At 39.5% G+C, this 24,937-nt stretch overlaps 1 protein-coding gene across 2 annotated transcripts in view; it reads left to right on the plus strand.

The window, feature by feature from the left end:
* ARHGAP26 (Rho GTPase activating protein 26) overlaps positions 1 to 24,937 on the plus strand; it is a 419,879-nt gene that overhangs the window by 251,557 nt on the left and 143,385 nt on the right. For both annotated transcript variants that reach the window (XM_021702216.2, XM_021702215.1), the window contains exons 14-17: positions 1,044 to 1,118; positions 15,376 to 15,463; positions 17,093 to 17,151; positions 18,677 to 18,782. In XM_021702216.2, coding sequence (XP_021557891.1) covers positions 1,044 to 1,118; positions 15,376 to 15,463; positions 17,093 to 17,151; positions 18,677 to 18,782 — 328 coding nt within the window. The remainder of the gene's footprint in view (positions 1 to 1,043; positions 1,119 to 15,375; positions 15,464 to 17,092; positions 17,152 to 18,676; positions 18,783 to 24,937) is intronic.

Consider the following 24,937-nt stretch of genomic DNA (forward strand, 5'->3'; position numbering starts at 1 on the left):
AGGCTGTGATTTGGGTGCACAAGCTTGATGTGTGGGAGAAACAGGAAGACCAGTGTAGCTGGAGCAGAGTGAACGTGGTTGATGATGCAGAGGTGGGCCTGTGCTTAATCCTGCAGGGCCTTGTGGGCCACAGTTTTGATTATGGTCTAAATGCAGTGGGAAGCCATTGGAAAGTTTTGAGTAAAGAGAGGATTTGAACTGATACATACTTAAAGAAGTTCGTTTTGGTTACTGGTTGAAAAATGGACATCAGGGGAATAAGATGGGAAGCAGGAGACCAGTTAGTTGAAAGGTGTGGGGTATGATGGGCCTAGGGCTAAACAGAAAAATCATTTCTTCAATCACTTGGTCTAAAGGGTCCCTTTTTGTAAATGGTATAGCGGTGATCCAATCCTTGCACTTAAATGAACAAAGCATTAAGGTGGCTTAGTTTTTGGTTCTTTGGGTGTTTTAGGTAATCCCCTTCTAGTTCACCTGCACATTTACTTGGGTTGGATGAAGATAATTCTCCTTTTTCTTCATGAAGAATGTTTACATGACAAATAAATGGATTTCCTAATTTCTCAGTCTTGGTGAACATTGTCCAAAATTAAAAATGCTCTCACACCTCTGTATTTTTATTCTGTATTTGAAAATAGGTTATAAAGCATTTATTCTTTTCTACAGTATGAATTTTCTATCATGTCAGTTTTGGCTTTTTAAATTGAAAAATTGGTTAAATGTAACATATTTAAAAGTATGTATTTGGCATCTTTCAAAACTCTTCAGATGCTGCATTTGGCAAGAGAAGAGGAAGGTTTCTTTCCCCTCTGTTGACTGAACTGAACTAACACAAGGGCTGAAGTGTGCAGCACATCCGTGAAATCCTAGACAGCTGCACCAAATCCCACTCCTTCGCTAAGAGCAGAGTTGAGTGACAGGGGACTTTAATTAGAGTGGGTTTTAGAAGGACTGAGAAAATGAAAAAAAGTGCATCTGGCTGGGTTGGCTTAACTTGTGTTCTGACATGCCTCTAATTAAATCATCACTGTTTCTCTTCTCAGGGATCAATGAGCAAGGGCTCTACCGAATTGTGGGGGTCAATTCCAGAGTGCAGAAGCTGCTCAGCGTCCTGATGGGTGAGTGCAGCAGTGGCTGGGCCAGGCAGGCCCCAGTGGGATCAAGGGGGCACCTCTGAAAAGTTACTGGTTCCATGAATATGAACAGCCTCTTGGGAAGGAATTGGGTGTCCAAGAGGGAACACCCAGAAATCAGCTGCCCCACTCACCAGTTGTTACGGCTGTAGGCATTACTGGAAGAGATACTTAGTGGACTGGACAAAACAAACAAAAAAAATGGCAGGGCCAAAGCACCACACCCTCTGTTTGTAGACTCAGCCACTGCCAGTCCAAGTGGCGCTCAGTCATTCATGTGACCACCACACCCTACTCTGTCATTTATAGCTTATGACTCCACTGTCCTCTTCGGAGACAGGCATTTAGTGGGGCACACCCGATTCCCAAGGAAGGGCATCCTTCTAGCCTGCAGAGCACCTCAGATCTCATGTTCCCTGTTACCAAAAAGGTGTCACGTGACTGCCAGATATCATGTATATAAGCAGATAATTCTTGTGATCCTCTTCGCATCTAGATTTCTACCTAGACTCTGGCGTTTGAGGAGCAGAACCTCCCTTACAGCTAGCTGACATAAATATAAAACCACTGTCTCCAAATGTGTAGTGTTTGAATCAAAATCCCATGCGTCAATGAGCCAATTTGCTTAGGCTGCAGGTTTCCTATATTTTTAGATGTGAATGCAGCCAGCTTCAGTGAGTCACATGGATTTAAATGGCAAACAGATCAGATTTCACATATCAGTGGCTGTTACTCATCCCCATGGAAGCCCAGCCGTCACTTGTAGAGATGGACTATCACTTAGGGTCCCTGCTCATTGTCTGGGCAGCAATACTTCTCTTGTTAATTTTTTTTTTTTTTTTTTGCCATCCAGTTTCTGAACATAGTTTTCATATGTAAAGAAATCTCCTCTCTCATATTGTCCAGAATGACTCTTACCTGTCTCTTTTTCTAGAGAGCTCCTTGCTTCTTGTTGGCAAAACCCTATTCTGTTGCCAGTTACAGTAAGATATTTTGTTTGAGAGTATGATTATTTGTGAGGTACTCTTGCACTGAGAATCTGGTTCTTGGTTCAGATTTGCAGTGTTGTTAGTTTTTGTTTTGTTTCTGTTTTTATGTTCAGTTAGCCACTGTAGAGTACATCATTAGTTTTTGATGTAGTTTTGATGTAGTTTTGATGTAGTGGGAGAGAAATCAGAGAGGGAGACAAACCATGAGAGATTATGGACCCCAGGAAGCAAACTGAGGGTTTCAGAGGGGAGGGGGCTGGAGGAGGGGTAACAGGGTGATGGGTATTAAGGAGGGCACGTGTTGTGATGAGCACTGGGTGTTATACGTAATTAACGAATCACTGATTTCTCTCCCTTCAGATTTCCCTCCCTTCCCCTATGGTCCTCTGTGCTATTGCTTATGTTCCACATATGAGTGAAACCATATGATAATTGTCTTTCTCTGCTTGATTTACATTTATATGCAGTTCTAAGAAATAAAAGAGTTATATGTACCTTTACCCACTGTCCTCAATAGTAACATCTTGCTACACTGTAGTAAGATGTCACCACCAAGATATTAATTCAGTCAAGATTCAGGACAGTGTCATCACCACAAGGATGCCTTGTGACGCCCTCTTATGGCTCCATCCATCTGCTTAACCTCTCACCTCCTTCTCTTACCCTGCCGACTCCTGATCTCTTGTGAATTTCTTTAATTTTGTCATTTCAGGATTATCTCAGTGGAATCATATAATATGTAATCTTTTTGGATTGGCTTTTTTTTTCATTCAGCATAATTCCCTTGAGATATTTTCGAGTTGTTTTATCAATACTTTGTTCTTTTTTATTGCTGAGTAGTATTCCATTGTATTGATGTACACAGTTTGTTTAACCATTCACCTGTTGAGGGACATCTGGGTTTTTTCCAGTATGGGTAAATTAGGAATAAAGCTGCTGTAAATAGTTCTGTACAGGTTTTAAATGTGAGCATAAATTTGTTTCTCCGGGATAACTGCCCATAAGTTTGATTACTGGGTTGTACAGTGACATGGTGAATTTTTGAGAAATTGTAATGTAAAGAAGAATTAAGATTCTAACAGGTATCAACCCTCAGTCTTTCATTTCTGATCAGAGTTGCAAACGTGTGGAGTGTGTGCTTGCTATAGCAGATTGTCAGGTGCTAGAGCTGAAACTTCAGAAAGATTCAGTCCTTGTCTGCAGAGTCTGGTAGGGGGAAATACACATGCATGAGAATCGTGATGTAAAATATGATACTGTCACCTATACAAGCCGTATCTGGAAGATTGAGTATTGAAGGAAAGAATAGGAGAATAGTTCAGATTAAGGAAATGAGCAGTAAGTAGCATGAGGGGCAGAAGTTAGGGTCAGTGGTGGCTATAGTAGAGGGTACTAACTTATTATTAATATTATTTTAATATTTCAAAGTGCTTGAGGCTGTATCAGGAGAGTTAAAACTGAAATGCTAAGATGGTCCCTTTTGTCAAAGAACTTGAATATTGTGCTAAGAAGTTTGTGAGAGTTTTACTTCCTACAGGAAAAAAAAAGACTATTAAAGGTGTCTAAGTAGTGGGGCACCTGGGTGGCACAGTTGGTTAAGTTTCTGACTCTCGATTTCGGCTCAGACCGTGATCTCAGGGCTGTGAGATTGAGCCCTATGTCATGCCCAGCATGCAACCTACTTAAGATTCTCTCTGTCCCTCTCCCTCTGCCCCTCGCCACCCCCAAAAAAGTTTCTAAGTGGTGATGCTGTATGTGTGAGGGCTCTTTTGCACACACAGTGTCAAGAAGACCATTCAGAACAATTTAAAGGAAAAATAAAAGGCATTAATTTGCTCACACAACTGCTCAGTCCAAGATGGCAGAAGCATAGCAGGATCTGGTGGCTCCAATGATCTCTTTACCTTTGCTGGAGCCTTTCCCACTCCTTTCTTCTGGCTTCTCATTATCTGTGATCTCTGCTTGTCTTGATATCAGCTGTTTTCTTTGTGGGAATGTCCCACGTTGTTCAGCCTCAGCAGTTTGTGAATCTTACATCACTGAGTAGAGAGTATCTTTCTTTTTTCTTTTTTTTTTTAAGATTTTATTTATTTGACAGAGAGAGAGCAGGAGAGCACAAGCAGTGGGAGCGGCAGAGGGGGAGGGAGAGCAGGCCCCCCACCAAGCTGGGAGCTCGATGCGGGGCTCGATCCCAGGACCCTGGGATCATGACCTGAGCCAAAGGCAGACGCTTAACGACTGAGCCACCCAGGCGACCCGAGAGTATCTTTCTTGACAGTTCATGGAGGACTTTGATTGGTCAGCATGGGGCCATTCACATGAGTCATTTCTGTCTCAGGGCAGTCACATGACCTACAGCAGATGGCTCTAGATGGCCTTGATTCTGTGCTTATCTCTGGTGATATTGGGAGGTCTGGCAAAGTGGAATGGGTGGGGGCTAGACTGAGCAGGATTATTTTTAAAAGAATGTTGAGGAGTGCTTTCCTGAAATAATGGCTGCTGGGTAGATTTTTAAAAAAAAATTATGTCCAACACAGGTTTAACAAAATCAGACTGTAGTCTTAGGAGGGTAGCACTGGCAGCAATGGGGAGCCTGTATTTGATATGGAGAGACACACAGGAAGAAGATAGTTGCAATAATTAAGCAGCGCATAGCTGAACGAGGGCTGGACCAAGTATATGCTCTGATATTAGGGAAAAAAGGCTCAAATGAACAACAGGACTTTGTAATCTACTGGATATGGGACAGAGATTTCAAAGATGACAGATTATTATGTAAGGTGATACTAGTGAAAAGAAATAGGACATTTTGGATGGGTTTGCCAGAAAAAAGAACCACTTTAGCTCAGTTGTGCTAAGCAAAGAGTGGTGTAAAAGGATCTTGTTTTTATCACTTCTCTTAGTGGCTCTCAAACAAAATATTTGTCCTGTTCTCTTCCTCAGTTTTCCTGGGGCAGACAAAATAATCATGAATACCTGAGAAATGTCATGAAAAACTAATAACCAGCAGCTGAAAGTCACAAGGCCATCCATCTGCCTCTACCAGGAGAACATTACAGATAGACTAGAATCCAAACTGAGGCTCAACCAGAGCTGAAAGATGACCACAGTGCAAGATCTCATCAGAAGTGGAGAATGGTATTGTGATTTTCATGACCAGTTAAGATAACCTGTTTGGATCTTGGAAGTGAGGAATCACCTCTTAGACCAGGAAGACTCCAAACCTGAAGGCAGGTCTCTTCCCTTGCATTAACATGCTGCCCTTTTCATCAATTCCTGGTATTGGTGCTAGGCTGGGTTAGCCAAGAGTGTAGAATAAATAAGGCTCCTACACTGCAAAACCTCTCCCTGAGATGGCTGGGCTGAGTGTGAACCCTTCATTTACTGTTGCTTTATTCTGTATCGATTGGATGCCCTTTTAGGTGCTAGGCAATGGGTAGGATATGGACTATTTTTCAGAGGCTCTCAGAAGTGGAGTAGTGAATTTTTAATATTGAAATTATGGATTAGAATTAAGTAAAACCAGAGACTTCCTTTGATCACTTTGAGTTTATTTTGTATACTCTTAGTACATTAGAGGACTTGAGATTAGAAGAGGAATCTTAAGAGCCAGTGCTTTGAAGGATGCCTGGGTGGTTCAGTTTGTTAAATGTCTGCCTTCGGCTCTGGTTATGATCCCAGGGTCCTGGGATCAAGCCCCATGTCCGTCTCCCTAGCTCAGTGGGGAGCCTTCTCCCTCTCCCTCTGACTGCCACTCTGCTTGGGTGCATGTGCTCTCTCTGTCAAATAAATAAATAAATAAAATCTTAAAAAAAAATAGAACCAGTGCTTTAAGAACTTTTTCCTTCTATTGATTAGAATTCCTTAAGAAAGCTTGCTAGAATATCTGTTAGTACATGTGGTGTAGCCTGGTGCTAGTGTCCTACCAAAAGCTACCCATAATCCTCTTCCTCCTAGCAGTGGGAGTCCTTAGTCTGTGAAGAGTGAAAAGGTCTCAGGAACACTTGCAGATTCCTAGAAATAGTGTCTTCCATGTGTATATTATTGTTTTTCCTGTCCCCTGAATGTTAAGATAAATTTTTCCAAATTTTAGCTCATTTTTTAATACAAATCATCTATATGCTGATTTGTTCACTACATCTGTTTTTCTTCCTGTACATCTTTATATTAATTTTTAAATAACATTTTTTCTGATCAAAGTTTGTGAGTGGTGATTATAGCAAATTTGGAGAAATACAAAAAGTGGAAAGAAGAAAATAAAAGTCTTGCAGACCAGAGATAACCTTTACTGACCATTTTATCATACCATTAAAATATATTCTATAATATAAAATGTTTATAAAGGTGGAATCACACCGTGCATATATATTGCTTTTTAATAGGTTTTTTTTCATGTAACACTACAGTCTATTTTCTGATGTCATTCAAGTTCTTCTAGAATGTGATTTTTTTTTTGGCCATGTATTGTGTAGATCCAACTTTTTAATCAATCCCTTATTCTTGGATACATAGACTGATTGCAATTTTTCATCATTCTAGAAAACACTCAGGCAAATGTCCCCATAGGGGATGCAAAGGTTAAAAGTATGAATTTTGGAGTTAGACAAGTTGCATTTCCACTGCTTATCCATTTGACTTTACACAAATTATTTAAACCTGTCTAGTCTTGTCTCAACATCTGTAATAACTCCTGCTTCTGTAATAATGTGAGGGTTAAAGGAAAGATGCATACAGGTTGCTGAGTCTGAAAGCCTCTGCATGTTAGTAAATAAATGTTGGCTGTTGTTATTTTTAAGTTATATATGCATATTGAATGATTTCCCTAGGGTTTAAGATGTTGAATTGCTGGGCCAAGGTATGTACATGTTTTCAAGGCCCTTAACAGATACTGCAAATTTGCTGTCAGCGGTTTGTGGAGTGCCCGTTACCTCACGTCCTTGCCATACTCTTTATTACTTTTTTTTGCATATAAATTACAAATATATTTTTAATGTATCTCTTTTTTATTTAACTTTGCATTTCTGTAGTTCTGGGTGAAGTTGGACATTCTCCCTATGTTTCTTACTGATTTATTTTTCTTCTCTCCTGAATTGCCTGATTTTGAGACTATTTTTCTATTGGTGCATTCATCTTCTGATGGTAAGAATCTTTTAGATGTGGAGGCTATGTTACCAATATTTTTTTGTATTTTGTCATTTATCTTGAACTTTATTTGTGGTACGTTTGTTTTTGTTTTGTTTTATGAATATTTTAAATTTTTACAAAGTCCAGTCTTTTATGAAATCAGTCCTTTTCCTAGATGAATTATGCCTTAAAAGACCTTCTCCATCTAGGATTACAAAACGTTTTTGTTTTCTTTACATCCCATCAAGAATATATTTATGTAAAATGGAAAATAACTCTCCTTTTCCTTGGATACTTATCTGATGGACCAATAACCATTTAATAAGAAAATTTCTCCCCTTCTACTACTTTTTAGTATCACTATATAATCATTCTTTTATACATTTTGGAGTCTGTTGATGGAGTTTTTACATATGTTTTTCCAAAGGAAAACAAATTCTCTGTTATTCTGCAATTCTCGATCTATAAAAAGAAGTTTTCTTCATTTTTTACATTTTCAATTTTTTTCTCCTGATTCTTTGTATGTTAGCAAAAATTCTCAAACTTGTACCCCATATCCATGTCATTTATTTAAATTTCTTTTGGGTTGAGTTTTTTTTTTCTGTTTATAATGCAAACCTTAATTTTCTCATTGAGTTTTTTGTGTCTTTACTAACATATTTAGCTGTTTTCATTTATACTTTTCAGCCATGACCTTTACTATTTCAGTCTGTGTCTTCTTACTTTGATGCCTTATTTCATATTATCCATTAGTTTTCTGAATTTCATTTATAGTACAGAACAGGTGCTTTCTGAAATTTTGTTAGAGTGCTTTGGTCTTCATATTTTATGCCAAGTGTTTCATCAGCTTTTTAATATTTTTAATCAAACCTGAACACAGAGAAGTTTATAAGTCTTTGCCTTAAATTCACTGTGGCTAGATTCTCCTTATTCTATTAAAATCATTCTTGCACATGTATTGGAGGGCTGGTATATGTGAATCCATCCAACTTTCTGGTATTTTAAAATCTTTGTTTTAGTGTGGACCTATAAGCCTAAATAGATTTCTCCTGATTCTGCTGGTCATGGTTCTGGGAGAAGTGAAGTTTATTCCTGGTTAATAAGATGTGTGCTGTGGTTCTTGGCTGTTACTCACATCTTTCTTCTAGGACTTTCTCCTTCCTGAATTCATTTCCCTTGATATAAAGGGATATCCCTACACTCCTGTCCCCAGTCTAATTTCACTGCCTGAATTTTGATCTCAGGACAATTCTGGCTACTCCTGAAAGCACCTTCCCCTCTGTGTGTTGGGGTGGGGTGGGGGAAGTGCAGTGATGCTCCCTGGGGTGTCTTGGGCTATGGTTTAGGGTGAGTGGAGGGCCATTGCCTACCACGTGGTTCCTGCAAGTGGATTTTCCTCAGGGCTTCACCAAGTTCTGCCTGATGGATATTCCTCTGGTGACAGGCAAAATGTTGACTATGAGCCTTATTATGCTTTTGAAACTTCATTTCCCTTTTTTTGTGCATCTTCATTAGTATTTCACCATGGTGGTGAAAAAGTACAAATTCCATGTTGCTATTTTTTGTCATCTTGTAACTTTTTCCTTTTTAATTCATGTTTAAAGCAAGGTTAGTGCTACAGAGAATACCTGGAAGGTATTAGACTGCAAGGCTTTAAAGCACCAAATTACAATAGCATGCCTCACCCACTGCTCTCTGATCCCACCATGAGGTATCCTTCCTTACTCCTCTGAAGCCTTGAATATTTGTCTTTTTCTGTGCCCTTCTTTTCTCACATTCTTATACAGCATAGCATAAATAAAGCAAGCAGAGATTCTTTCAGAAGAAATCCTAAAGTAATAGGATTCTCTATGTTGTTCTTCATGACAACTTCTTAGATCTGAAGGCTTGTTTACTCATGAGTGGAAAAGCCCCAGACTTTGAAGACTGTAGCCTCATGGAAGCAGCAGTGCCATGTAATTCATTAACTTCCAATTTTATCCACCAGTAAAAGGGAACAGACAGATGGTGTAGGACTGGGACATGATAGACTGTTGGGATGAAGGATTAATTGACCCTTCTTGGAGCTAGCAAGGTTGCTATTAACCACAATCCTGAGTTCTTGGGGAATGGAGAGCCCGGATGGAAGCTCACCTTCCTCTCTGCACCTCCTACCATCACTTTTGCTTATTGGAATGCTACAAGCAAGTTCTCATAAGACCAGGGATTTGACACAGTAAGAGCTTTCAGATCTCCATACAGAAGTGGCTGTGGATACTCTGGATTCTTAGGCACTAGATAGGGGAAGTGATGCAAGGTATTAAGATGTATGTCTTTTATAATCAGAAAATACAAATTTGCTTATGAAATTTTTATTAAACTATATATAAAAATATATATAGATTATATATAAATATATATAAATGTAAAATATATTTATATTTATGTAAATATAAAATTTATAAAATAAATTAAATTGCTTATGAAATTAAACTAGTCTTGAAAGAATTACCTATAGGGTAAATGAAAAGTCTAATCTACATAGTGGATAGTATATATTTATAAACTTCTTCCTCAAAGATGTTATGGAGATGGAGAATGTGAAAGACTCAAGAAAATTTTGAAGACAGTAAAGAATGGGGTGCCTGGGTGGCTCAGTCAATTAAGCATCCATCTTCTGTTCAGGTCATGATCCCAGGGTCCTGGGATCGAGTCCCGTGTTGGGCTACCTGCTCAACCGGGAACCTGCTTCTCCTTCTCCGTCTGCTCTTCCCCCCTGCTTGTGCTCTCTCCCTCTTTTTCTCTCTCTCAAATAAATAAATAAAATCTTTTTAAAAAAAAGACAGTAAAGAAAATACAACTAACATTTACAGAAGGAAAAGATCACATGGTATTTCCTAAGGAATGACATACAGATGAGTGGAACAGACGAGCATCTAGAAATAAGACCCACACATATATGGTCAGTTGATCTTTGATAAAGGTGTCACTGTAGTTCTGTGGGGGAAAGGACAGTCATTTCAACAAATGTACAGTTGGACAGCTATATGGGAAAAATTCCATCTTTATCTTTAACTATATCTAAAAATTAACTCAAAATGGATTATATTCCTAAACCTAGGAGCTGAAACTATAAAACTTGTAGAAGAAAACTTAGAAAATTTTGGTGACCTTTATTTAGAAAAGATGTCTTAAATAGAATATAAAAAGGAGGAAACATACAAGAAAAACCTGATAAACTAACCTTTATCCAAATAAAAAACTTGTGCTCTTTAAAAGTTACTAAGAAAAAGAAATTGAGAGCTGCAGATGAGAAATCTTTTGTAAGATATGTATCTGATAAATGAATTGTATCCAGAATATATTAAAAATAACTCAAGTAATTCAGTAATAAGAACACAACCAACTCAGTTTTAAAATGGGTAAAAGATTTGAATAGTTTACCAGAGAAGATACACAGATGGACAAAAAGTGCATGAAAAGATGAGCAAAATCATGAGTCATTAAAGAAAAGCAAATTTAAAAAAAAAATTTCTTCATGTCTACTGGGACAGCTAAAATTTCAAAATTAGACACCTGACCATATCATGTGTTGATGAAGATGTGAAGCAACTAGAGCTCTCAGGTTGCTGTGGGAAATCAAAATGACCCAACTGTTTTGGAAAACAATTTAGCGATTTCTCATAAAGTTAAACATACTATGTGACCTCTTCTACATATTTTTACCCAGTTCCACTCCTAGGAAGTGACCCAAGAGATGAAACTTTAGTCCATATAAAAATCTGTATGTAAATATTCATACCAGCTTTATTCATAACAGTAAAAAATTGGAAACAACCCAAATGTCCATCACCTGATGAATGGATGGACAAATTGTGGGATATCCATAAAATTGATTCTATCCAGTAATAAAAGGATCAAACTAAGTATTATGCTTTGTGACAGTGGTTGCCAGGGGCTGGAGGTAGGAGATGATTGATGTACCGGGGCACAGGGGGATTTTTGTGGTGATGGAAATGACTTTTATCTTGACTGTGGGTGTTATATGACTGTATACATTTGTCCAAAGTCATGGAACTGTGTGCTTAGGAAGGGTGAGTATACTTCATAAATTTGGCACATAGGAGAGGATTCTCAACCTTCCTCCTCATTAAAAAAAGGCAAATTAAAAACAGGATTTTTTACACCTCTCAGATTGGCTAAGATCAAAGTTTTGAAAATTGTCAAGGATTTGGGGAAAGAGTCACTCTCAAATGTAATGGTACAACCTCTGAGGGGTAGTTGAGGAATATCTTTCATAATTAAAAATGCATGTATGGGGCGCCTGGGTGGCTCAGTCGGTTGGGCGTCTGCCTTCGGCTCAGGTCATGATCCCGGGGTCCTGGGATTGAGCCCCGCCTCAGGCTCCCTGCTCTGCAGGAAGCCTGCTTCTCCCTCTCCCACTCCCTCTGCTTGTGTTCCCTCTCTTGCTCTCTCTCTGTCATAAATAAATAAAATCTTTAAATAATAAATAATAAAAATGCATGTACTTTTCGAACTGGGAATTTTACTTTGATGGATTTTTTTCTATAGGTAAGACATGTACAAGGAAACAGTAGTTTATATCATTGTTTATCATAGCAAAACTCAGGGAATAACCTAATTTCCATTAATGGGGACATTATGGTACAGTGAAGTACTACTGTGAGGTAGATAAATATGTGTGCTCACGTGGAACACTTTCTCAAGATACTGTTAAATGAAAATAGCAGTGCACAAAATGACATGTATAGTGTACTTGTGTTTATGTTTTTTGAAAGCTGTATGTATTTATATGCTTGTGTTTGCATATGCTGTTAGAGATAGCATACACATACACAGAACTGTTATTAATAATTGCCTCTAGCACAGGAAAGGTTTACCTTTCAGTGTTTATCTACTTGTTTTGTTTGAATATTTTTTTTTGCCATGTGCACGTATTATTTTCTCAGTTAAAGAGAAAAAATTAATTTGCATACAATTATAATGTATTCTTAGGAAATTTAGGAGTACGTAGGTGGCTGGTCCTGATCATTTCCTCTAGAATGTCTGTCGTGTTTTCATCAGCAACACAGTTCTGGACTAGATGGATCTTGCTGATCCATCTGATCATTGTGATATTTCTGAGACTATTCCCTCTTGTAACCACTGCTTCCAGTCTGTCTCCTATTTTTCCAAATTCATGTAGGAGTAGATTCATGAAGAAATACATTCATTTCACTTTACCCACAGGCTGCCTTTCTGTACGTTGGTTTGATCCTCTAGCTTAGGTCCGTTTTACAGTGCAATGCAATGGTCAGGTGACTTGGTGGGGAGAAATGTACTGCCTTCAGAGGATAATTGTAATTATGTCTTTGCATCATATTTGGGTGCCATCAGGAAGCTTCTCTAAGTGAGGGGGAGCATCGGTAAGGGAGGTGTGGAAATCGGCAGCACTTTCTGAAAATTAGGTGGTTTGGGAGGCTGTATTCAATTTAGTTTGGATATTAAATGAATTAAAATGGACGTGCTCAAGTTCTGAGCCTTGCCTCATCGATGCTATAAAAAGCCCTTTAGCAGGGCTGTAATCTGACTCTCCTCTCGGTAATGTTACACAATATTCCTATGGTTACAGAGCCCGAATAAATGGAAGCTAATCATTAGTTTGCTAAATGTGGTTCGTGGAACAGTTCATAACTCCCAGACCTGCCAACTGCTTGTTTAGTGTCATGCTCACTCTTTCTTGGGTAGAAGTTGGTTTGTTCCTCAGAAAAATGTACAGTAACGGTTGTCTCGCATCCAGGAACCATGCACTATGGCAGCTCTCCATGTGTCTCGGGTTGGGGAGGGGAAAAAGTCATGCTAAGCAAAGTTTTTTGGTACATACTCTTCTGCAGGAAGAAACCATTAAGGTAGTGAGAGACGACAAAGCAAGAAAAGAATTAAAGTGGCAGAGGTTTTGGTCATTTGGAGAATCACCATGTGGTTGACTTTTCAGAAATTTGCTGTGATGGAACTCTATTCTGTGACCCTAGAAATAAAATCACTCTCTTTAGGTTGTTTGTTGTTTGTTCATGTGACAGGACAGATTTCATTCATGCCCAGCGTCACCTGCAAACACATACACGTGCTGCCTTTAGGAACCAAACATTTTGTGAGCTGGGACCTTTTCTGGCTCATCTAATATGTATCAGGCAGGGGAAGGCCTGGGTGGCGTAGTTGGTTAAGCATCCAACTCTTGGTTTCAGCTCAGGTTGTGAGATCAAGCCCCGCATAGGCTCCATGCTCAGCACAGAGTCTGCTTAAGTTTCTTTCTCCCTCTGCCCCTCCCCTAAAATAAATAAATAAATCTTTAAAAAAAAAATTAAATGTATCGGGGAACATGCTGAGAGCAGTAGGTATCAGCTGCATTTGTGCCCTTACCTGGGATTAGAGCCTAAATCCTTAATCCACTCATGATTATTTGGACTCTTTCTGCTTGAATGAAAGTGGGTTCTTTCCTAATAAATAGAAAATATATTGTGCCCACTTGTGACTCATTCTTCCTTTCCAGCTGAAAAGGTGTTGACTCTGTAGGAGGAACCTCTTTTTTTCTTTGAGACTGTCCAGAAAGAGTCCAGTGGCTGTTTCTGTTTACCTGCTGTATCATATAGTTCTCTTTGGATTGTAAAAAACAGAAAACCTGACCTCACCTGGCTTGAGGACAAAGGGAATTTATTGGCTCGCATGATTAAAAAGGAAGGGCAAAATACGAGGTCTCAACCCATATCATCAAGCTCTCTCTGCTTGTTTCATCTCTGTGTTTGTCTGTCAGACTTCACTCTTGGGCTCTAGGTGGTGACACCTAGGACTGTTGGATAACCTTCCAGGTATAAACCCAAAAGGAAATAGCAGAGAGCTTTCCCCCTGTCTCCTAGAAAGGTCCTGAAGTTCCCTCTGATCCAACTGGCTTAGGTCTTGGATTCTCCCTGAACTAGCCATGGAGTCAGAGAGATGCTGTGCTTTGATTTGGTCTGACTCTCATTTCCCAACCCTGGAAGCATGGAGCCTGCCTCCAAGCATATGTACTATAGGAATGGGAGAAGAGGGCAGCCCTACCGAACATGAGGTGCTGTAATAGAAAGAAATGGGAGTGAGAGCTGGGAGGCAAATCACTAGTCTTGCGTGTGAGAAAGCTGGATTCTGTCTTCACTGTGCTGAAAGATTTCACTTCTGATCACCTCGTCATTGGTGAGATGGGGCTGTGTGCTGCCCAGGAAGACTAACTCTAAGAGTGATCTCTTCCTTTATAATACATGTGCATTTAAAATACACACATTTGTTGACAAGTCCACACAAGAGGAGACAAAAGAGGAATGATAAGGAGCCAGCGTAATTATGGAGGTCCCCATTGCACTTCTTGGCTTAAGGCAATTTATAGAAGTACATATAAAAGCAATGGAATCAAGTCATAGTTCAGAAAATATAGAAACAACAGTTCTCCCCCTCTAACACAACCACTATTTTACTTTTAGAGTATTTCCTTTCAGCCTTTGTTCATACAAGTTTCTCACAAACTTTCAAGTCTTGGTTTGCTTGGGTGTTTTTGCTTGACATTGCATGATAATCTAGGCATTTTCCATATTGTTACATAGTCAGCATTATCATGTAAATGCAATACAATTTTCTATCAGGGAGCCATGCCAAAATTAATCATTCTTCCATCATTGGACATTTAGGTTATCTCCTTTTAAATTTTTTCTGCTGTTACAAAGAATTAGCCTGTATTAAACGTTCCTGGGGTATGTAACTTTGGTCTTGCTTTATTTTATTTTCTGAGACTAGATTGTGAGAAGTGGGATTACTGCTTCAAAGGGTATAAACATTTTTATGTCTCTTGATACATATTGCCAAATTGCTTTTCAAAACTGTTGCATTTTATCTCTTCTGCCTCCAGCAGTTTATGAGAGGATCAGTTTCACTGCATTTTTGCCAGCAATAGATATTTTGATTTTTAACCGTATTCTTAACTGAACCAGCAAAAAAATAGGTGTTGTTTTTGTTTTAATTTGGATTTCTCTGGTTAATAGAGAGGCTGATGCTTTTATGTACTGTGCTTGTTTTTTAGCTTTATTTTCTGCTCCTGTTTACACATTGCCTTTTCTTCTTTTTAGACCCCAAAACAGCTTCTGAAACAGAGACCGATATCTGTGCTGAATGGGAGATAAAGACGATCACTAGTGCTTTGAAGACCTACCTAAGGTAGGGACTTTCCATTTGCAGGGCAGGGTGCCAGCTTGTTATCATGCAATCAGGAAGAAAGCAGTTTTATTGCCAGCCTCCAAAGAGCTGTTGGGTGGGTGTTTGGATATGGAAACAGCTTATGTGTGGGTGCAATTAGCTCAGCTGGTCAAACCAATTGTAAGTCATCCATCCTTGATGGGTTGCCATTTGCAGGGATGCCATGAGTGATTCAAGAAGCTTTGTTCTTTATGAGAAGTTACTATGATAATTAGCCTTACAGAACCTAAAATACGGTATTTCCTTAAATCCCCAAATACTCTAGTAAGAAAACAAGGAACCACATATCTCATTCTGTTGAAAATGCATGATTACATACATATCCTATGTAATGATTTTGTGCATTGCACACATAGACTATATTGCTGATATTGGTCCTTTAAATATGAGAATTTATTGGATGTCCTTTTTGACTCCTTCTGCTTATATAGGAGAACGTTATTTTATTGGAGAAGAGACTCTTTCTCTTATAACAATGTACATGATAGGACTTCTATTTTCTGCCCCTCCCTTGGTGATTCTAGCTGCCTCCATATCAGTTTCATGAAGTGACTGAAACTTATCCTGAACTTGAAGGGTAGGTGAGGGTCCAGTCTCAAACCAAGAGGAAAGCTGTACTCATGAATTGCATAAGCATTTGTTCAGGTTTTGTGAAGATTCACTTGGCTCAAAAACAAAGGAGGAAGAAAGCCCCAGAAAAGTAATTGGTGATGCAGGTTTTATTGGCTATTGGGGAATTGATAGAAAGATCTTGAAGAGTAAGATGTAATGCAAGTGATGATCAAGAGTTAAATTAGGGGTTCTGATGAGAAAAAAATAAAACCTGAGCCAAGAATAATTTATAGTCTGTTGCGAAGGTTATTATTTGGACTGTCAGAAAAAAGCTGAAGTTTATAGTTAAACACACTCATTAAACATACTGATTAAACATTCATAGCACATATACTATCACTGTAGTTTGCACAAAACCATACCATAGAGGTTTGTATTTAGCACTTAATTTGTGCATGTTGATAATGATTAGCTAACAAACATTAAGTATGAAACATATTTTTAAAAAACTAGGTAAAATTTGATTATATCATGCTTAATGTTAGGGGTTCTAGCCCTAACATTGGGCTAGAACTGGAGCAACACTCGCTAGTGAATTTGCCACAAAAACACAGAAGTCTCCCATAGTGTTTCCAGATGAACTGGATAACAAGCTGCTGGGAAGACAAGAGTTTAAGCACAGGTAATTACAAATGTTTAGTTAGTTGCCTTTTTCTCAGACACATCTTAAAATGCTCTTGTCAATGGGTGAGTCACTGACTGAAAAGGAAATCTCTTGGTTTGTGCTAGACTTTCACATTAGCACTTTCCTAGTTGTAACTAGGAAACGTAGTTGTATCCATTCCCTTAAAGAAGAAAGAGCATGAAAATGTCACGGGAAATCTCAGGACCCTTTCAAACGGGAAACTCAGTTGGACTAAGTTGAGTTGCTATTGTGTCCCTTGATCTTAGTCTGTATATAGTTGGGCAGCGTCTACGCTGTTATTTAGAGTCTGTTTGTTTTTATTAAGCTGACTGGTGTATATCCTTTTATCCCAGAATGCTTCCAGGACCACTCATGATGTACCAGTTTCAAAGAAGTTTCATCAAAGCAGCAAGTAGGTGGTTTTTTTTTTTGCCAGAGTTTTAAGGGGGGAAAGGAATACATTTTTCTATTTCAAAGAACAGTCAGTATCCCAAAATAAATACTTTCTACTCTTTGTATTTTGCACGTAAATACCTACACACATGCTCACGAGATGGACACAAAATAGAAATGAAACCAAACTGGGATTGTCAAAGGCCCTGCTACCATATTGAATTTACAGTAGAGGAGAGAAACTTCAGAAGTGTGTTTTTGGGGTGGGGGGAGGAAAGAAAAGCAAGTTTGGCTTTCTAATTTTGATTATTGGAGTTCTAACTCCTTGGGTTTTTTCCTAGCCCTTGAGTAGCATTTTGCAGAATGAATCAGACTTTGCACATTACCTAAATTGAGCACTGGAAGTGTTTCCTTGAATATGACACCATTTATATAACTTCCCAGTCCTCTTTCCATCATGGCTTCCATTTACAGCTTATGATCATTCTTCAGCTATATCATCCAGGTCCCTTGCGTCATATTACTGGTATTAAAATACATAGGGATTAGGTGCAAGCTACCCTAAGTATACTGGAATCTGTGTACGTGGGGCAGGCCTCCTGTAAGGGGCAGTAAGATTCTCTACCAGATTTAAATCTGGCATGAATCTCCACAGTGCTATTATGTCAGTAGTCTCTGTGCCTCTCCCTGCTTCCTTTAAGCCTTCAAAGTTTGTTTGTCCTGGTAGCTACTACTGGCCCAATTTAGTAGTACCTAATGTTCTGGTGGCCTTATCTTCTCAGAGTTGTCTCCTTAAAAGAGGGAGGAGAAAGACTTGAGAGAAAGCTGGGAGTGAAGATCGTGTTTATGTGATTTCTTTTTCAGAGAAATTCCAAACCCATAGCAACCATTCTCTAATTAAACCTCACATCAGTCCTAAAAATAGGTGTGGTGAGCATTCCCAGTCTATCTCCCAGGGAAGTGAAGCCACTTACCCAAATTCAACCAAGCCATGGCAGGGTTTGATTAAGGTGGCAGGTGGGCAGAAAGATTTACATATTTTATCAGCAATTTCTTTCTTCCACCAGGCTGGTTGGTGTCACACATGACTTGAGAATGACTGGACATTGCCTTTGATTTGTTGGATGCTGTCTTGAGACGTTGTTTTGATATTCGAGACCCTTGTAATGTTGTTCATGTACAATTTGTTTGTCATTTGACAAGTGCCCATAAAGTTCCTTCCTTCCTTGAAATGAAGCCGTCATTCTAGGAAGCCGGCTGCTCCCAAGTTTCTGTCTGCTCTGAGTGTGCAGTTGACTGGCTCCATTTCTTCCCGTCATCATTTTGGCTTGAATTTTTTGACAGTCATTTTTTTTAATGAACTGTTCCAGAAAGTACCATTAAAAACACTGCTAGATCTAGCCATGAGTCCATAGAACAGGCTCTTAAACCTTTGAGAAATCCTCCGTCTGTTAGTGCCCAACCTTTGGTTTCCTTTGATTTTGTTTTGTAATCTGATTTGGCTGTGACACTGATCAAATATTACCTTCTTCCTTCCTTTGCAGAGTTGGAAAACCAGGAGTCTCGGGTCTCTGAAATCCACAGCCTTGTTCATCGGCTCCCAGAGAAAAATAGACAGATGTTACAGCTGCTCATGAACCACTTGGCAAAGTAGGTTTAAGACTGAATGCTACCCTCTTCTCACTCCTGGAAAGTTCATGTCTTAGCACTAAAGCTTGTCTCGGTTCTGCTCAGGTTTCCCTCTCCCACTATTGCATCAGAAATGCTGGAGGCTTAGGAAAGAAATGTGTGAAATGTTAACTGCAGTGGAGACAGCAGTAAATGCCACATGGTCCTTACAGAGGAGGCTGGGGAAGCGCCCAAGATACCAGGCCACCAGGCAGAGAGGTCAGGGGGCTTTTACTCTTGTGATGACCAAGGGCAAACAGGAATATGTCCTCCTTGATAACCAGGTCACTAAGCCCAGTTTTCAGGAGTTGTGTGTTCTTTTGATGATGAGAGACAAATAGGAATATGTTGTGGGTTTATAGACCTGGGATTTGTAGTAAAGAGGCCTGGGTTCTATAGTTGACTGTGTTCTTAACAAGCCACTCAGTGAGCCCTGGCAAGCCATGGACCTTAATTTCTTCATCAGTCAGATTTGGATAGTAGGAGCCCCTTTATTTATCTACAATGTCAGTGCTTTTAAAAGTTACCTGTGTTAAAGCCTAGGGAATAAAGAAACTATCTTTGACAAATGCCTACTTGCCCTCTGAGATAAGCAAGGCATTCAGCATGGGGCCTGATTGTCCTGCAAAGAATATTTACTCTTGGAATGGTTTTGAATTTTTGTTTATTTACTATTGCTGGACCGTTTTGGGAATGGCCTTCCTGACTTCCCTTGCTGTGTCAGTGACTACATGTGCGTACCTTCTAATCTTCCATTGACTTGGATGAATGTTCTTGATTGGAGACTGGAGTATAAAAAAAGGACAGAATGTAACAGCTAACTTAAACCGTTAAGCCGTACACTCTATGGAACTGATTGATGTGTTATGCATTTGGTCCTTACCCACACTTTGCTCATGCCATTAAGTCATTTCTTTGGGATAAGTTGATAGTCAGCTGAGGAAGGTTATGATGGTTTGTTTTCATATTTCTACCAAGCATGTTGATACTGCCTTGTGGAGAGAGAGTGTATGTGTTACCATAAAGATTTCCACAGATCTTAATTATGAAGAAGCAAGAGTGTTTAGCATGTTGGTCAGAAGCAATTAGGCAGAGTCAAGGATTGCTCTGTTAGTGGTCAAATGTCTCTCTTGCCGTGCGGCATCGGGACTGCATGTTCAGAAACAATTAAGCATAGCAGAGAACGTGCAAGCTTACAAGGGGAATGCCCAAAAAATGTCAAAGAATCCTGATGAAGTGTGTTTAAAATAATGAGAACTGGGTTTGAAAAGTGACTCCAGATGCTCTGAGATGACAGTTTGGTGCCTATTCCCCACAACCCAGTCCGGCATTTGTTCAATAGAAAAGCTGGTTTAGATCTTAGCTACAAAACTTTGCACACTTGAAGGGCCTTTACTGAAACAGAGCAAGTTCTGGGTACATACTCTGGCCAAGTGTGTGTGGAGATGCTCGATGGCTGCTCTGTTTGGGCCACTAGGCTTTGAGCCTCCTGGGAGCAGCTGGAGGAGAAGGCTTCGGAACTAGCTGGGAGCAGTGGGCTTTCCAAGTTGTGGAATTGTGATGAGAGCTTAACAGGACTGAGCATGACCAAGAGTAAACAGTGATCCAGCGGACTCACTACTGCATCTGCCCATTTGTAAAGTGCCCTGAGATTGTTAGGAATCTTAAAAGGGGGAAGAAAAAGATTTTAAAAAACATTGAAAACTGTTAAGGTAGCTCTTAAACACTTGAGCCTGTTTATCTCTTGGGGGATGGTTCACTTTCTCCCTCTTGTCCACCTCTGTGTTCCAAACCCCATTAAATTCAGTTCATCTTTGTCCCTAACCTAACGAGGAGTACAACAGGAATATGCAAGTGACAACTGTGACCTCAACTTTTTGCCTTCTAACAAATTTAAATCAATTTTGTTGCTGGAGTTACTTACAGTGTAGCATTTATGGATCATTATGTCTTGTCTTTGATTCACAATCACAATAATTTTCTTTGATTCTATGAGGTTATGTGGCATTTCTTTGTTCATTTAATCCTTAAGGAATCTACATAGAGACCATAGTGTGAGTTGGTCAGAGCCGATGTTATGACACACAGACTTAAATTCTCAGTAGGCTGTGCTCTTGGTCTCAGAAGATCGGAATTAAAAGTGTCTTGGAGGAGATGGGTATAAATGAGCATTGCTCATTCCAGTAAGGAGTATTTATTTAGTTCTGAAAAAATGCTTTGGCACCCAGAGGAGTTCTAAGATTCCATTTAAATGCTATATTCTCATTTACAGCACTGTCCTGTTTTAAAATTGACCAGGAAGGGATAGTTAACTTGGGATAAGGGGTTTGTCTGATTCCAGTTTTCTCAGTTTCAGACTTACTCTCTGATATGCCTGAGCTATTGTTCCTCTGGTCCACTTACTTAATGGTCAACTTCCTTCCTAAGTTTTGATTTCAGGGCTAGATCTGCTAGAAAACCCGTGTTCACTGCTCTCATTACCTATCCTGTATGCCCTGTGCATCTCTCTATCGTCTGGTTCAAAGCGAAGATACTTTGTATTGTGCAATTTTTAAAGTGCTCTTTTGAAACTTTCTAAAATTGATTTCTTTTAGCTGTGGAGAGAGAGTTAAGACATTTTATATTTAATCCCAAGTAGAAATGCATTCAGAGGGAAAAAGGTCTTAGGGGAAAAGGCTAAAATCTCAAAGCCTCCAAGCAAATGATTACCAGGGTGCATCCAAATCACAGAGCTCTTGGGTTTGTTTCAGACCTCCGAGGGAACATAAAAATTATAGGCAACTATGCACATATTTTTGTTGTTCCAGCTTAAATCTACTATGATAATTAGATGTTTTCTATTTGGATCCTGGAATCTAGTATACAGTCTGGAGTCATGTGCCTCAAAGCACAGCTAGACTCACCTGGGATGTTTGTTTACAATTGATATTGAGGGACCCCACCCCTGCTCTACTAAATTGGACTCTCCTTGGGAATCTGCATGTGTGGTTTATTTCCCAGGTAATTACGATGCAAAGTCTTTTGAGAACCACTGGCCAAGAGAATGGGCCATATGCAGGGATTTTCTAGGAGAGAGAAATGATTTTGAGTGGAAAGGATTGGCATTTAGGAAGGTAATAGAAGTAGGACAGAGAAGCTCAAAGCAGTGAATTCAAAAAGGAGATTTCATAATCAAATTACTAAAAAAAAAATCCAGTTTTGATTTCCCATATCCTTACAGTTTGACATTGCATTAAATTGAGTGTTCAGCAAATGGTTTTGTTTTAAAATCATGCATAAAACATTTTTTTTTATTTTGCATAAAGCATTTTTAATAATAAAATGGTCCCCAGCTAGCTCCGGGATCTTGTGGAAATTAGTCAACCTCTCTCAGCCTCAGTTTTCTGAGTTCCCTTCTAATCATGTGATTCTGCGTTTTCATCAGGTAAAAGGAGTGGAGAAGACAAAAAATTCCCAATATTATAATTGTAGAAAGAAATAAGAGTAGATGAATAATAAAGACAAATTTCATGGTAGTTTCCTAATGTTTACATATTATGATGACTCCAAGTATGTTGCATATCCTCACACATACCATTCACGGTGACTCATCATCATTTTATTACAGTGTTTATGCTGCATTGGGAGGATTTCAAAGGACTCTCCATACATCAGGAGTGGCTATTAAAAATACCTTTTCACAGCTGGTTTTCCCAAAACACTTATTGAGAAATCAATCTTAGTCTCTTCTTTTTTTGAAGCAACTATTCCTTTGTTGCTAGGATGTTGTGAAAGTGGTAGAGCCCTTTTCTTGCTTCTACAAAGAGGTATTGTATCTTTAGGATGCTCTGGGCTGTAAGAAACAGAAAATCCAATTCGAAATGGCTTAAACAATAAAGGAATCTATTTCTCATTACACAGAATCAGCCCTAAGGGTTGGTTAATTTCTTGGCTCATGAAATAACTCAGGTTATTTCTATGGTGTTGCTCACAGCCAGCATCACTGTGCTGTCTATGTCTAGGTCAGTGTCATAAGATGTTGTGTTGCATCCTTGTGCATTTGTGGTTGTCCAGAGGCAGAAAAAGCATTATTTTTTCTTTGCTTCTCTTTTTAAGAGCTATGATGATATTTTCCCCAGAAGTTCTCCAGACTTCCCATCACATCTTACTGGTTTGACGCAATCTCCAACAAGGGGAATGGGGCCACCATGATTTTTTACACCAAACAGGACTTCCCTGGGCCATTGGTGGGAGGCCTGGATATCAGTATAAAAGCTCTGAGTAGGCAGTGTCTAATGCTTACTGCAAATAGTCTTGATAAAATAAGATTCAATGGAGAGCATTAAATCTATTGAATGATCTTCATGTGGTGTGCTAACTCGATTAAGACATATGGGACAGATAAGGCAATTTGGGAGGGAAGAGGAATACATCTGAGTATGGGCACACGTACACTAAAATTCTAAGATTTGAGGGGTGGAAGGTGAGAGAGAAATGAGGAGGGCAAAATCAACTTTAGTCTCATTGCTACTTGCTGATTCCTATTGTTCTTTTCATTACCCAGTCGTCTCATGTCTATTTGGATGATCTGTTACTTGTTGTGGCTTTGCAAAAATGACAAAATTCTGTATATTGCAGAAATCATAAAATGATTTGGGGCAAATGCTTGGCATACAAGTGAGACCTTGTCAAAATATGTAGACTCCATTGTCACAAGTTATCAAGAGTTAAGCATCTAGTGGCTTGGCTGTTTTCACCTTTCTGTGACTGGAGTATGAGTACTTCCAGGCATTCCTGCCAATCAAGAAGGATGTATTCATATTTCCTTAATAATCAGAAGGAGAGTGAATTGGGTTCATTTACAAATGCCTGTGGTTATAAAGAAAGTCATTACTAGGCCTTGGCACCAAGGAGGATGGACCGTGATGGTTAACTAGCATTCTTCGAAGTTCTTAAAAGAGGGTCAAAATAAAAGGAAGTGGGCATGGATACTTGGCATTAACATATATCTTATAGATATTCTAATATTCCTTCTTCCTCCATCCCAAGTCTGAAGGCTAAGATTTAATTTAGTGACGAACTGTTGAACATGAGAAGAGCTAGTTATTTGCTTGCCCTCAAGACTAGTCCAAGCAAAATAGCTGTGGAATTTTACAAAGCACATTTAAAAGAAAATAGTGCTTTTGAGATGATCACTTTCTAAAATGGAAAGCTCCTGTGAGCTTCTCTGGCAATCTTCCCTCGGCCACACACCCTGGCTCCTAAACCTTCCTTCTCTCTAGTAACCACTGGACACCCACTGCTGCTGGTACGGAATTGCTTGGCTGCTGGGCCACTGGTGGTGTGCCCTGATACCCCCATGGAGCCATGTTGACCACATTCTCCAGTCCCATTTGGCTTCTAACTCACCGAATCCTACCCAGAACTGATAGTTTTGGTGATTTTAACCCCTTTCTACCTCTTGAATCTCCCCAGCCCTCTAGTCCAAGCTGGTATTCTCTCTTTCCCAGACTGCTTGCAAAGGCCTCCTCCCAGCTCACTCTGGCTCCCTTCCAGTCCACAGAATGCATGCTCTGCAGCTGGGGAACTTGGAGCACTGCAGATCTCAACATGTGATTCCCTTACTTAAAAAAATTCAAAGGAAACTTTCCCATTGCTCTGAAGATAAAACTCAGGGTACGGCCTCTAACACCTTGTCTGGACTGGACCCTCTCACACGTAGCAGCCTCACCTTGTGTCCCTTCATGATCACCTCTGCATCCCTGCTGTGTGGCTCACGTAGATACTCAACGAATATTTGTCAAGTAGAAGCATGAAGAGTCTCTTGACCATTTCTCAAACATTCTCTTTCCAACTCCCTCTTTTTACCTTGTGCAATTCATTTTCCTCTGTCTGGAATGGTCCCTCCTCAGTCTCTGCCTGGCAAAGTCTACCTCATTCTTTAGCCCCAGCTCAGATGTCACTGACCGCAAGAATCCTTTCTGCCTCAAGGGGCGTTCTCGCTTTCCTCAGCTCCCATAGCCTTTGCTTATTTCTCCCTTTTAGCAGGTATCACATTCCACCTTATGGGACAGTTGATCAAGTGTCTGTCTTCTTAATCCTGCTAGGTCGTAAACTCCCACGGGACAGGCAGTCTGTCTTCCTTTATCTTTTGTTTC

The sequence above is a fragment of the Neomonachus schauinslandi genome, chromosome 7 (genome assembly GCF_002201575.2).
Source record: "Neomonachus schauinslandi chromosome 7, ASM220157v2, whole genome shotgun sequence".
Lineage (NCBI taxonomy): Eukaryota > Metazoa > Chordata > Mammalia > Carnivora > Phocidae > Neomonachus > Neomonachus schauinslandi.